Source organism: Natrix helvetica (genome assembly GCF_964273705.1).
Source record: "Natrix helvetica genome assembly, chromosome: Z".
In the NCBI taxonomy this organism is placed as follows: domain Eukaryota; kingdom Metazoa; phylum Chordata; class Lepidosauria; order Squamata; family Natricidae; genus Natrix; species Natrix helvetica.
In genome coordinates this window covers 49,706,682-49,722,057 of record NC_138554.1, presented here as the reverse complement: position 1 = coordinate 49,722,057, position 15,376 = coordinate 49,706,682, and the positions used below count along the sequence as shown (strand labels likewise).

At 39.5% G+C, this 15,376-nt stretch overlaps 1 protein-coding gene across 3 annotated transcripts in view; it reads left to right on the top strand.

Annotated features, from left to right (window-relative positions):
- Positions 1 to 2,036, top strand: part of CDK12 (cyclin dependent kinase 12) — an 84,855-nt gene extending 82,819 nt beyond the window's left edge. For 2 of the 3 annotated variants that reach the window (XM_081932120.1, XM_081932128.1), the window contains one exon: positions 1,674 to 2,036. In XM_081932120.1, coding sequence (XP_081788246.1) covers positions 1,674 to 1,721 — 48 coding nt within the window. In that variant the 3' untranslated portion in view covers positions 1,722 to 2,036. The remainder of the gene's footprint in view (positions 1 to 1,673) is intronic. The other variant, XR_014173531.1, reaches the window with a different exon arrangement.
- The last annotated feature ends 13,340 nt before the right edge of the window (positions 2,037 to 15,376 follow it).

Here is a 15,376-nt window from a genome sequence, read left to right as displayed (position 1 = left end):
TCTAAATTACATAAGTAATCATCAGAATTATTCCAATTACAGACAAACAAAAACAAAAACCTGTAAATGAAATAACAAATGAGCTAGCTAAACCAAAGACCTCATTTTGTTGAGTCAACTGCTTGTTGAATACTGTAGTAAGGATAATGTTGTTTTCGTGGTTTTATAGTTAGGGGTTTTGTTTTGTTTTAATTTTATAATTCAATTGCCAAAATTAATTCAGTATTTTAAAAAGAAGGTGGAAGAGATTTGCACAAACGAAGACAGAATGGCAGACTTCTCAATCAAATTTTCCTATAACAGTCCAAACTACATGTTTTAATTAAACTTGCGTACAATTATAACACAGGTTTAAGCATAAGGATCTTGCAACAAAGATGGAGGAGCATTACATTTAAAAATATATATTTAAAGATAAACTCATTTTTAAAAAAGTATTGTGAAATGTTGCACAATTGAAAGAGGAGACCAATGGACTAACAACAAAATTTAGAGTTTTTCTGACTGTATTTAATCTTCTGGCTTTACCTTCTGTTGTTCAAATAACTGTGGCTAAATGGCTAAATGCTATAAATGCATGTTTCTCTCTGGCTGATTTTGTGCCCTAATCATGGTTATGTATGTTTTTACATACATCTTAAGTGGAGCACCATAGTTTAACATAGTCAGCTTAAGAAGTTCATGTAACGAATTAGTATTTAATATTGATCTTATTCCAGTCATGTAAGAAACATCAGGTTAGAGTTCTCCAATAAGAATACAAGGAAGGACTCATAATACAAACTGCGTTTAGAGTTGGAAGAGATGTTCAAGGAAGAAACCCGTAGATAGTGGTCCTCATTGTGGGCTTTGTAAAACTTGATTTATCATTAAATCATGGACAAATATTCCAAATGATGCCATTCATTCAAAAGTTCTTTGACTTGTGTGCATAAAGTTGATTTACTTATGGAGGCTGTGCCATATGTAAATAGATGTTATTTTTTTTAATTCCCATTGTTTTAATATGTAATAAAATAAATGACAAAATAATATACCACTTTCTCTAGAATGCGTGGTATGCATTATAATAAACAAAGCAACAATGAGTAATGTTGTGTGCTCGAATCCCAATATTTCCTAGATCATGGTACATGGTTAACATCGATAAACTGATTTTATGGAGAAAGAGAGAAAAGAAAAGAAAAGAAAAGCAGCCATTTATGGAAACAGCTCATTTCTAAGAGATGGTTTTTTTCTAAAATATTTTAAATGAAGGATGCACCTGGAAGATGGATAGATGAATGAAAAAGGGGGAACCTAAGCTATATTGAAAGTTAAGGAAGAAAATCTACAAGGCAAATTACTCCCTGGTATTAATTTTATAGAGCACAGCTCAGAAACAGATTCCCCTACATGTGAAATTAATGGGATATACAGAAGAACACTAAAAAGAAATTCACTCCAGGGCCTAAGGTGCTGTATGAGGAAACCTGAGCTCTAGCCCTGCCCAAGGCACAAGGTCATGTTATAATGGCCTTGAGACACTCACTTTCTCTCAGCCCTAGTAAATCATTTTCAAATAATGTTGCATTGAAAACTGCATGGACTAGCCCCAGGAGCCAAGACTGACTTAAAGGCTAAAAAAAAAACACGTAAGAGCACTTCCTAACCTTTGCCATGTAATATTTCAGCTTCACATTGATTCATCATGGAGCAACCTCCTTTTGGAACACATATAAATGTGTGAGAATGAGGGGAAAGGTGGTATAACATCCAGAAGAATGTGCCAAGGAAGATAAGAAAAACAAGGAAGGTATGTGAAGTTTAAAAGGCTGCAATAATTTCCGATCTTTCTCTCTCTAATTCTCTCATCTCTCTATTAAAATTAAACCTAGGTGTATCTGTCTGAAGCTTACACAGAGGTGGCGGCAGAAGAGGATAAGAGTGAGGAACTCTCAATAGTCTAGCAATCATGGCCAATGGTGGAAAAATACTGTGAAGTGTACTTCAGCAAATTCTGAATAGAGATAATGTAGATGTGCATGCCTAAGCAAAATAAAACCAAAATGATGAAACATACATTGTGGCATCATAATATAACCTGTGTCCCATCACACTTTCATTGCAAGGTTGCCTAGGTATATAAAAGGTAGAGGTTTAATCATCGCAATGCACATTTTGCCACTTTCTTCCTTTGTTCCTTGTGAATGCCTATGTGGATGGAGTCCCCTGCCCTGAAATAAAGGATGGGTATGAAGATGCACAGGGATGCTGTACGTAGTTTGCATTTATCCAACATAAGTCACCTATAGATATACATCTATTTCCCCCCACACATATAGCTATCCGTTAAGGAGAATGGCCACAAGTCATTGTTTTTAAGTGATCTGTAAGTGATGGCTTCCATATTTTTGTGCTTGGAGATATTAATTTTTGGTTGTTACCAGCAGGGACTTTTAGGCTGAAGCAGTTCACACATGGGCCAGGTATTCCATGAATACACATGGCATATGAGTCAGGGTATAGTTGTATTTTAATTCATGGAAAGCATCATGGGAAAGATTTTCCTTCAGTGTCACTTAATCAACATCTGAATCAATTTCTGAATGAATAAACGTACAGTGAGTTGCGGTTGAGTCAGCACACTATCCCTGATTTAGTTTTCTCCATTAGCCTTCTCAACTTAGTGTCCACCAGATATCTTGGAGCAACTCTGAGAGTTGTAGTCCCAGAACATCTGGAGGAAATCAGGATAGAGAAGACTAAATTGCACACTATTCTTTAATCACCTCAGGACTCAAGCAGACTCAATGGGAGTTGTTTCATGTAGTTAAAATCAGATCACTTAGATTCCTGCAGCAAGAATGGGTGAGGTTCACTTTTAACTGTAAACTTTGGCTTGTAGATGTAAACAGCAAGGCTCCCCCACCCCCATTCCTATAGGTGTTGTGCTCCCCCTGCCAAAAAAAAACCACCTCAGGAAAGGGAGAGAACAATAATTATTGGGAAGAAATGCAAAGATTCTTCTTCCTCCTTCCCTTGGGTGCTCCTTATGATTTTTAAACACCCTCGTTTCATTGTGAAGAAACAAATCTGACACAACTGGGCCTGCAGATAGTGCTCACTCCAATTGTTGATAGTCAGTCCACACATTCAGTCGTCTGTCATGTAGTGTGTTATGATTGCAGATAAATTGTAATGCCACTATATAAATAAGTAATGCCGACATGAATTTGTTCCTTTCTTGTAAGAAGTAGTGTCAGTGAGGAGCGATAAGGGGTGGAGGGAGTAGAAGGTTTTGCCTATTGTGAACAGCTAATTTAATGCCCTGCTCTTTTATAAGGCTGTGGAGAAGGGCACTCTGCCTACGTGCAGAATCACCCTGTTTTGATCATTTGGGTATAGACTAGCTGTGGCCTATCTCCAAGGGAATATCTCTCCAGTTTACTCGTACTGTACTTCGAAGCATGCCAACTTAGTATTCACTTCCTTTAGAACGATCAACCTGAAGAAAGCTGAGCATGGTAAATTCTTGCCACGTTCCTTGCCTGCTGGATCTCGGGCGGGGTGGGGGAGAAGCAAGGGGAAAGATGTGCTATTATTGTTAGCGTTTGACTGGGTCCCTTCTGTGCCTTGCCATTCATTTAAAATTCTGATTTAAAAACCAAAAGAGGCTCTTTAAAATTTCCACATTAGCATGCCGTTTGTATGTTAGGCCAAGATGCTCAGGGATGCTTTTTGGCAGAAGTCGCCCTCTGACAGCTTTTGCCAGCAATAAAACAACACATGAATAAAAAAAAAAAAAGTCAGGAGCCTTTTAACAATTTCTTCCCCTCCCTGATAGGCAGAAACAAGGTGGTGCAGGTCCCAAGCAGTGGATGAGGGCGTTTAAGGCCTGGAATTCAGGCTATTGTCTCTGTTTTTGGCCAGGAAAGATAAGAATCTCTAGTTCTGCTATGGAATGTTACATTTAGAAACAACGGGAAAGGGGCAATCTGTATCAAAGAGACAGTGCTTTGCTCCTCACAAACAACCCCCCCCCCCCGCCTTGGCAGCCTTCGTCCCCTCCTTCCTTCCTTCCGTCCCTTGGGGAATCGCTTGCTTCTTCATAAGGACAGATGTCTCTTTTGATGAGGACACAAGGATTTGGCTGGCTTCCTGGACCAGCCCAACTTCATTAATGGGCTTTTGCGCAGCTTGGGAACAGGTGGGGTCGGAGAGCAAGCATTTTCCATAAAATGTCATGCCACATAAAATACGATGGTACCAGCGGATGAGAGGCCGACAGCAGGATAGGAATTGGAGGGGGGAGGGGAGAAAGGTAGAGAAAGGTGTTTCTCTCCATGCAGACAAACACACGTGATAAGATGTTTTCACAAAGCCAAAACACACAGTACCCTACATCTTCTCCCATTGCTACTTTATGGGATTTACTGAATGCATACATCTTCTCTCAGCATCAGATGCTCCAAATAAGAATTAGGATTACTCCATGTGCAAATGGATAATTTTAGACGGCAGTGTCTCCATGCAGGGACCCTCAAACAGCCATGCATACTAGGCAATTAAAGAAGGGCGGAGCAGAATTATGGGATGGGCATGATACAAATAGACCGTTGGCCCCGTTGCCCAGTTGAACTCTAGGGATCTGCATGCCACCCACAGTCCTTTCAAATTTTAAGTCCAAGCATTCCAAGTTCTGAAGCCGAATAGCAAAGCTGAATTCTGTGAAATGTTACATTATAAATATTTGCATCATTTTGCATAATACCTTCTACAATATTTGTGATTTTTAATAAATGATTTTACTTCTGATAGCCATGGGAAATGCAAGGTACAGTGCTTAAAGCACCAGGCTAGAATCTGGGAGGTCAGGCAATTGGGTGATTTCCAGCCAGTCACTCTCTATCAGTCCTAGAAAGGAGACAATAGCGAACCATTCCAGAAATCTTGCTGAGAAAATTGCAGGAACTTATTTAGGCAGTCGCCAGGAATCAAAATTGATTCAAAGTACCATTCCCTCTTAAAAACCATGGAAAATATCCTAGAAAATATTCATCAACTCCCCCTCAATTTTCTAGATTTCACCCACTGGAGGGTTGGTTTTTTTTAGTACATTTGAGCCAACTTTTAACTCCTGGCAACTAGTTCTGAAGTTTTCTTAACAATATATTTTTGAAGTGATTTATCATTGCATTTTTCCTGGGACTGAAAGAGAGTGAGTGACCCAAAGTCACTTAGTTGGCTTGGTGACTAAGATGGGACTAGATCTCATAGTCTCCTGGTTTTTAGCCTAATACCTTAATCACTATACTACCAATGGAGGGAAAAGGTTTACTACCGATTCTATGGGTATGGCTTGGTGGGTGTGGCTTGGTGTGGCAGGGGAAGGATACTGTAAAATTCCCTCCCCACTCCAGGGGAAGGTTACTACAAAATCCCCATTTCCTCCCGATCAGCTGGGACTCGGGAGGCAGAGAATAGTTGGGGGCAGGGCCAGTCAGAGGTGTATTTACAGGTTCTCCGAACTACTCAAAATTTCCGCTACCGGTTCTCCAGAATTGGTCAGAACCTGCTGAATACCACCTCTGTATATTACGCCAAACTGGTTCTGCCTCCAAATGTCGCTTCCACATTGACAATAATTTTATATTTGAAAAACTTGAGAAAGAATAGAGGTTGAGAAACTTGCATTTGGGAAGAATAGCTAGAAAGTAAGAAGACAGAAAGATATGCTTGCAAAGCAGTATTCTGCTTTCAAATGCCCATTCTGTGGTAATTTGGAAATTCCATGTGGATTCCTGCCATATATTCATTTTGCATTCTTCTGGGCATTGAATGAAATATGACAGGTCTGATCCTTCTCTTCCATGTTTGGAGCCAATCTGCAAAGGTTGAGCCATTCTATGAATACTTTGCTTTATTGACCAAGCAAAGTCGAGCCATCAGCTTAAGATGCCTGCCTGGCAATCAGTCAATTTGTAATAGGATGGAACACCAAGACTCCCTTGTTCCATGGAAAGGTTGAATATTAAGCACAGTTAGCCCCTGTGTCCAAGGGGGCAGGGAAGGTGTAAAGAGGAAAGCAGTACAATATCTCATTTGAAAAATGAGATCTTAAAGTGAGATCTCTTATGACATCATAAGAAAACCACATCTTTCAAAGATGAAAATCAATCCAACTTTCACGTTCAGTTCCAAGTGTGGAGGGGTGTGCAAAATAGATTGCAGCAATAAAGATCAGACCATGATGCTTTATTAATTTTAAATACATCAGAAGTTTTCTTAGTTTATGACTCCTGGATGAAGCCACCAAACAATGTGCCAAGTGGAATTCTTTGATCTGTATAAATTATGCATATTGAATGGCCTTTTATATTTTTGCATAGACTGCTGTGCAAATTTTATTATTGTGCCTAACAATCCAGATTTATTCAGGTTTTATATGTTTATTCATATTTATATTCTGCAATGTTTCTGTCATGGCATTCAGGATGATGTACTTAACAATCCCTCACACTAATAAAATATGGTTAGCTTCATGTACTCTCTGTCCATGTTTTGATAAGTACAAGTAAGGTACAAGAAGCCATGCAGATCACTGAAATCTGCCTCTCTCCTGGCACCAGGAATAATTTTACTGAGCCACTGTTCTTCATCATGGGATTTCATCAGCCAGCACATTTTTCAACTAATTATTCAGGGACTCATTATGTCCAATTCAATTTCCTGTATATATTCCTCCACTTCAACACTGCCTATGCATCTCTGGTTATAACCGGTGCAAAGTCCAATGAATGCCCCATTACCTTGGCAGCCTCACTCTGCTCTGGCATAAGTCATTTTGATGCCCAAGGTAGAATGGCAAATGGTTTCCCATCTCCAGAGTGCAGACTACATGTTACTGAAGTCCTCTGTTCATTTTGGTACCTGAGGCAAAAAGTCCATCAAGCACCACACTCTCAACTTGGCAGTGCATCTTAATAAGCCAAATAACTGACATTGTTATCTTTCCTTCAGATTGCCTCACATTGCCAGTCTACCATGGGGTAACTCCAAGAAAAATTCATAGCTATGACTTTGGTTATGCTTGTCCCATACCATTCAAAGAAGATTCCATTTGTAACTAATAAATATTTTTTTAAACATATTTGGTTAAAGTCAACAAATGACATCCTCCTTAAGTGACTGCTATACCATAAAATATGTTTGCCATTTCCCCCCAATATTTATGAGTCTATTTTAAATTTTTATAAATGAAATCTGTAGGCACTGTCTATACCCAATAGGCTTATGTCAAGATCATAATACAATACAATACAATACAATACAATACAATAGCAGAGTTGGAAGAGACCTTGGAGGTCTTCTAGTCCAACCCCCCGCCTAGGCAGGAAACCCTATACCGTTTCAGACAAATGGCTATCCAACTTCTTCTTAAAGACTTCCAGTGTTGGGGCATTCACAACTTCTGGAGGCAAGCTGTTCCACTGATTAATTGTTCTAACTGTCAGGAAATTTCTCCTCAGTTCTAAGTTGCTTCTTTCCTTGATTAGTTTCTACCCATTGCTTCTTGTTCTACCCTCAGGTGCCTTGGAGAATAGTTTGACTCCCTCTTCTTTGTGGCAACCCCTGAGATATTGGAACAATACTATCATGTCTCCCCTAGTCCTTCTTTCTCTTAAGCTAAACATACCCAGTTGCTGCAACCGTTCTTCATATGTTTTATCCTCCAGTTCCCTAATCATCTTTGTTGCTCTTCTCTGCACTCTTTCTAGAGTTTCCACATTTTTTTTACATTATGGCGACCAAAACTGAATGCAAAGAGAGAGGCAGATTTCAGTGACCTGCATGGCTTCTTGTACCTCATGCAAGGCATAGCCTATTTATAATAAAAGTGAAACTTAGATTTCACTGCAGACTAAACTCAAAAACAAAGGTGAAATGGTACATGATAAGTATTCTGCTGTCATTGTTAAGATATCGTGTATGTATGTGTGTGTGTGTGTGTGTGATATTTCTTCAAATGATGGTAAAGCCGAGAAGGTAAGATGGCATTTCAGGTTTTACATTGTTTAAGAAATTATAGTAAACTACATAAATGAAAGTAGTTTGAAAACTGACAAAATTTTCATAATATGGTTGTAGGGAACTATCTCAAGTCTTTGTCCCAGTTGTATCTCTTTTCATTGTAGATCTTATATTGTTTAGGAAGTTACAGTGAGGTTGTTTGTCTAATATATTTATATATGACCCTGACTCTGTGTGATCAAGAATCATTAAATAACCACAATAATAATTAAAAACAAGTGAGAAGATTAAAGCCCAAATAAATGAAAATTCCCAATGACTATTTTCACATAACATGTATCTTAAATAAGTAAACTATATCAGTGATGGTGAACCTTTTAGACACCGAGTGTCCAAACTGTGTTCTCGCATATCCAACCTGAAAGATGTGTGCACGCGTGAATTCAAAATAATCTTGTGAATATTATTGACTCTCTGTATTATTGATGGGCTGAATTCGTACTAGACGAGACAGAAATGGGACTGGGTCCAGTCCCATTTCTGTCTCGTCTAGTACGAATTCAGCCCATCAATAATACAGAGAGTCAATAATATTCACAAGATTATTTTGAGGATATTTTAAGATTTACTTTTGCATATTAATTTGAATCTTGTGCAAATGGAATAAAAAATATATTATGGACGTTAAATCAATGCTTACTTTGGATTAGAGCAAGATTTATTTATTTTACTGGTATGATATTTATCTAGGTGTTGAAAGTGGCAGCTAAGTCTAAAGCACAACTTTATCCAGTCACCTTCGATGGTTGGGAGTAGATGGGGGCTACACATCCTACGGCAGTCTCATGAATGTTTCTGGAGAAAGTGGTTCCGCCCTTGTGGTTGCCTTACTAACAACCTACCGCATTTCACTAAGTCATTATAATCAAGCCTCTTTTCCTCTTGGACATGCCAACTAAATTTCAGAGCCACAAGATGCAATTGCCATGGCACAAATGAGGTTATTCATATTCTACCAGCCTCCTTCTTCTCCTGCAAGTTTCAGGCCCATCGTCTCTGAACTGTCTGGAATGCTGGCACCAGTTTCCAGTCCTCGGTGCTCCCACAGAGAGCCAGCATGCATGGCAGGCTGCAGCATCATTATGATGATTGATTCTTTCAGCAGCTTACACACAGTGGGGTCCCTGCTACCAACAAAAATGGGGACACGGGAAAGAAGAAGGAACTGCAGCTTCCACAAAAGCTTCTTCCTGATACCTCTTTGGATTAGAGGAAAGACTTGCTCTAAATTGACTAAGGAGGAAGGAGAAGGGAAGATTCGGAATTGGCCCTTCCATGTTTGTCCCTTTTGTAATTGCAGGGTGGGTCTAGGAACCAAGATCGGGAACTGCAAGAGGGCTTCTCTTCTCTGGATGGAATTTGGCAAGATCAGTTACACTGACTGGTATTCTTCAATCTCCGAGAATACTTTTTACATCAGTTTGTCCCGTAAGGAATTCTTTTCACCTGCAACAGAATCCTTATACATTGAAAAAAATTCTAGGTACACTAAGTTGAAACACTGTGTGCATTTTGCATGCCAGAGAAGAGTTCCCAGTTGTGCATCGCCCACCCCTCAAAGGACACCGATGCCAGTTTAGAAATGTTTATAGGTTGTCTTCGAGTTATGACTACAATTTATGTGCAAGTTGTTGAAGTCATAAGTCGAATCAGGCCCAATTTCACCTCCATTTTTATGATGGTTTTTAAGCAAATCACCACAATCATTAAACAGATCTGCAGTCATTATGCAAACACTGCAGACATAAGTAGGAACCCATTCCTCCGAATGGGCACATTTTGCTGGAAACCAGCAACAAAGGTTACAAATCGCAATCAAGGGGCCACAGGACACTGTGATTGGTTGCGAATTGCTAAACACCCAAACTGCAATCACATGAACATGGGGTGTGAAGTCATAGTTGTAAGTGAGCATTGGGCTTTTTTCAGCACCACCATAACTTTGAACAGTCACTAAATGAATAATCATAAGTCAAGGACTATCTGTATTTTAATTTAAGTACAAATTCAATATACATTATCATAGAGGAGAAAACTATATCAAGTGATTTTTGTATTATAGAGAAGAGTCTATACCAGGGGTGTCAAACTCACGTGACATATCGGGACTACTCCACCCCTTTGCTAAACCGGGCATGGGCGTGGCCAGTGCATGGCCAAACTCCCAAGGGCTGGGAGTTTGACAGTCCTGGTCTATACCATTCCAGAAAAACATCTGATAACCAAATTCAAAGTTTTTGCTCAACTTTCTAAAAGTTCCATAAATCAGATTTTCAGTGGAAAGCCACAATGGGAGGCCAAAAAGAACCTATTAGTAAAACGAAAGCCTTACATTTGCCTTATAGTAGTCAACAAAGTCATTCATTTTGTTTTTCTTTCAAGTTCAGAATGTTTCCCTCTAAAGATATGCAGAACAGAAAGGCAGGTGTAGAGAAGCTAGGCAGAAGTGGTCCGCAATCTGGCCTTGATCTGTTGACCTTTTCCACATTTCCACACCTTCGGTTTGACATAACTATTTTACTTGAGAGATATGTAAATACTGGGAAATCAATGTGTTCATTAAAGCTTCTTTATCAAGGATCCTGGCGTCTCAGTCGGTAACCTTCATGGTTTGCCCGGGGACCCAGCTAAACAAATTATCTAGGACTGTGGGTGCTCTTTTTAAAGCCCAGATGCTCTGCACTGGCCTCTGATTGGAAGGCAACTATGATGTTTCATCATGGACAAATGGCTCTAATAGAAAAATAGGATATGCTTACTCTTGCATGGCTAACAAAGCAACCCTTTCCACCTGCTTGACTTCCAGCTTGTGCCATCATTTCCAACCACAGACAACAGCAGATTTCTTGGATTGGAAAAATCCTACATAGAAGCTAACTTTGGCTTAGCACTAACCACTTTGTTTCAGACTTACACTATTTTTGGCATAGAATTCCTCCTCGCAATAAAACCACGAAATTCACCTGGCTGGCTTGGGAGCAAAAATATCCCTGCTATTTCTTCCCCATTCTCCCCTGCTTTCTTCTTTTTTGACAAGATAATAAAAGAAGCAAGACCCACAGGTCAATTTCCTTTTTCTGACACAGACATTTGAAAAATCTTCAACATTATGTCAACAACCAAATGTGCAGCTGGGGCTCAAGGCTGGCTGTCTCCAGTCCCAGCTCGGCTCAGGGAGCCGTAGCTCGCCAGCATGAGAGTTTCTCGCCCTGCCAAACTGAGTAATTAAAGCCTCTATCACATCCTATAAAGATGTGTTCTAGCAACAACAAGCAGGAAGAGGCAAAACTTCAGGCTGATCATCAGACCCTGATTTCCTCGTTAGGGTTAACATTACCAATGTTAGAACTGAACAGCTTTGGTTTTGTATCTCATACATCCTGTATTTTAAGAAAATACTGTAAAATAATAATAAATTGGTTTTTGGCCTAAATGTCAAGGTTAAGAACTTCCCAGTCAAGGTGGAGATTTTCAAGGCTGGCCTTATACTTTATTTTCATTGAAATTTTATTTTATATTAATACTGAAGGTAAATTAATTATGCTTTCCTTTCTATTTTCAACTGTACTGGATTAATAAGCACTGAAACTATAGCATTAGAAGAACAAAATGATAGTTCTTCAGACATTGTGGAGCCACAGCAGCCTTTGTCTTTCACCATTGATTGTGGGTCAATGAGAATTGGAGGGACACCCATTTTTAGCGGCCCATAGATTCCCTAATCTTACTTTATACTGATCACTTTTTTCTTTTTCTCCTTTTTATGGTGAAAAGCAAAGCAATGCATTGTGACAGATGAGAGCTTACTTCCCTGAAGGCTATCTATTCAACCATTTCCATGGTCAAAGAAATTCTAGATTACCACTCTCCAGAAGCATTTTGACTAGCTCTTTCAAATATCCCAGGCAAGGTTAGAATAGATGATTTTTGTACATTTCCATGGTAAGTTAACATTGAACTGATCAATGTAAAGTGGCAAGATTGAATTACTGTTGGGCTACTTCTACATGGGGAATTAACTCCACTGGTTTTGCTGCCATATGCATGGTTTCAATGAGCACTCTCTGCCAACTGGCACTGTTGCCAACAGCCAGTAAGGAGTGCAGAAAAATCAGCAGGACATGGCACCCCATTATCAACCCCAAGCTTCATCTTACTATATTTACGCTCCTTGTCAAGGAACAAACAAACAGGCCACAACATGGAGATGTGACAAAGCCATGAAAAGAGCATCAATGCACCATGGCACCTTGATTTCTCAGGAAGGTAGAGAAATCCTAGATGGTGGATATGGGCCAGTACTCTCTTCAAAGGAAAAACAGTCCCATAGCTCTAAAAAAGAATGCTGTGGTTATTGCAGGACTTCTTCTGGAGCAGGAGCCAAGCCAAATAGCTTGCAGAGTTAATCAGCTCACTTTTCCAAGCCTACTGAACACCCTGGCATTGTCGGAATGCACAAAGGCAGCACAGTATCAGACTGGCATGGACTCAAATGGGATGAGGAATTGTCCTTGCCTTCTTGTTGCTATTCCTATGCACCGGAAGCTCCAATGCCAAACTGAGCGCTAAAGCTTTCAGCAAACAGCATTGCTTCAGGTGAGAATGATGGCAGCCTCTTGGAACACCGCCCCAGGAATATAAAGCTCAGTGTGTAGAAATATTGCAAGTCCAAAAAATAGCTGGGCCAACCATTTGTGTTGCAATCAAACTATGTGACAGCCTTTGGTGGTCTAGAGTCCCCCAGGGGTTTTGGTCTACAATACCCATTACTCAAAGCTACTTAGAGCTAGTGGTACAATACAAGGGAAAACATTGTACTCTACTCTGGATTGGCTTCAGTGGATGGTTAATACCTAGCCCAACTGCTTATCTGGCCTCAGAAGCTAAGTGGAGTCATGCCTGATCAGTCCTTTAGTGGGAGATCTAGGTCTATGGGTTACCGCAGGAGGTGAAACCATAATCTCAAGGAATTAAATCTAAATCATTTTCAAACAAATTGCATGAACAGAGTCACAGAGTTATCAGAGGTTGAATTGACCTGAAGGAGACACTACCTTTTAAAATTAACATAAACTATATCTCTTTGTTATAAGCCTAAAGATTAGGACATTGAGAACTGAAAACTGCTGAATAATTCTGTCTGTGAGTGTGTATTATCTATATAATGCAGAATTCATTAGGTGAGGTTGCTAAAGCATTTGGGGAAGATAACAGTTGCATGCAGATATGCTGCATTTTTCAAATGTAATACCTGAGTGGTGTGTCCCCCCCCCCCCCCAAACCAGGATTGTCTTTCAACATCTCAGACAATATTTGCAGCAAGGCCATTATACCTCCCTTGACTCTTCTCATAAAAGAATGCTAATTCCCCAGAGTCTCTTTTTAAAAATCTTAGAATCCCTCTAGTGGTCAATAAGCTTCAGAACAGGCACAGTTTTGTCCTATGGAAGCCTTAGAGTAAGATTTCAGATATCTTTCCTTCCCACAATACAGTTGTCAAGAGACTATTTTATTTTATTTCATTTCATTTTAGATCCAGTTTTCTCAATAGCATCTTGCCATGTAGAAATATAGCAAGTGATGCTTTTCCTGGCATGGGGGCATATGTGCCATTTAGTCAGGTTGGGTAACTGATCCAATAAAGAATGGCAGTTTTGTTCTAAACTAGAGTTGCCATCTTTTAAGCAATCTTCATAATTATTAGTTCTGGTGGTTGAAGTTCACCAGCATATTTTTAAACAGAAGAAATAATATTTCTTCTAAAAGTATTCTTTTAGAAAAGTAGCTTTACATGCAACTGTCAGCAAGCCAAAAAATTGTCTACAAGATAATGTGATCTAGAATTCTACTTTTTGGTTTCTGAAATGCTAATGACTTTTTAAAAGAGAAGCATGACTCTCTTTTTTTGCTGATTTTTGGGACACAAAAGATGCCCCCCCCCACATCTGCTTCCCAGATTAATGGGAAACAAAGCATTACATATTTTACACACCTTGAAGCTATGATGGCTTCATAGGGGAGGGGTGTGAGGTGGAAATAGCATTTTTAAACTGATATGATTACTGACTCTTTATGTCTGTTTCATTTATTTACATAAATTATTTTCTAAACAAATTCTATAAATAATTTACCTAAATTTACTATTCCAGATGACCACTAGGTGGCAACAAGGAAATCCAAAAACCTCTGCCCTTTGCTGACATCTTGTGGTGATCCAGATGCTTTGCATCATGAATATCATAGCAGCCAGTTTGAGCTGATGGTTAAGGCACCCAACTAAGAAAGCAGAAAACCATGAGATCAAGTCCCACCATTGCCATGAAAATCAGCTTGAGTGACTTTGGGCCAGTCACTCTTTCTTAGCTCACCTCATTGGGTTGTTATTGTGAGGGAAATAGGAGGAAGATGTGTTGGATATCTTCGCCACCCTGAGTTATTTGTAAAAATAATAAAGGCAGATAAATAAATAAAAAAAGCAAAGAGAGAGAGGGGGAGGGAGGGAGGGAGGGAGAGGTCCTTAAGGCAATTAAATCTTTCTTTGTGAGAGGAAGACTACAAACTCCTCATGACTTTTTTTTTGAATGCTGAGTAGCAGAGTAAGTGGGTCATTTTGAATATGGCACCGATTAGCCTTCTCTTTTTAACAAGTAAAGAATATTTTTAAATACATGTGGAAAAGCTGTCCCAGCGTTGTGCCTGGCTCCTTGTTCACCCCATTGAGTGGATCCCCAGGCTTCTGCTCTCCCCTCCAAATGCTTTCATAGCTCTCTGGAATTACTTCCCTTTTTTCCCCATTAGAAATTTGAAATCTGCTAAAGATGGAGGAGCACAATAGATAGTCATAATGCAGAAGAAATTCAACAGATGTACATTCATCGGTGCTTCCTTACTGGGGGGTGGGGGGGGGAGTTGGAAGCAGCACTGATTTTTTTCTTTGCACACCTCAAAAAGCACGAGAGTCTGTAGGAAGGCGGTGTGGCTCCATGACCAAACAACTGATTTTCTGCATGATCTCCAACATAATTAATGTTTCTAGAGCACCATGAGGCATTCATTCAATGCCACCAGATATTTCCCAGACAATTGTGTGTGTGTTTGTGTGTGTGGGACCAATCTGATCTTTAAGCACACCTGTTTGCTTTTGCACATTAAAAATAGAGACTCCACCCAGCCTGCTGCTGTCCTGTTTATTTATAAACACCTGTTTTTTTCCCCTCCCCACAAGTCCAAAGCTGTGAAAATCTAAAGTGGTGTTTTCTTTTATTTATGTTAGTTTTTAAAGCATACTTTCACCCATTTTGTA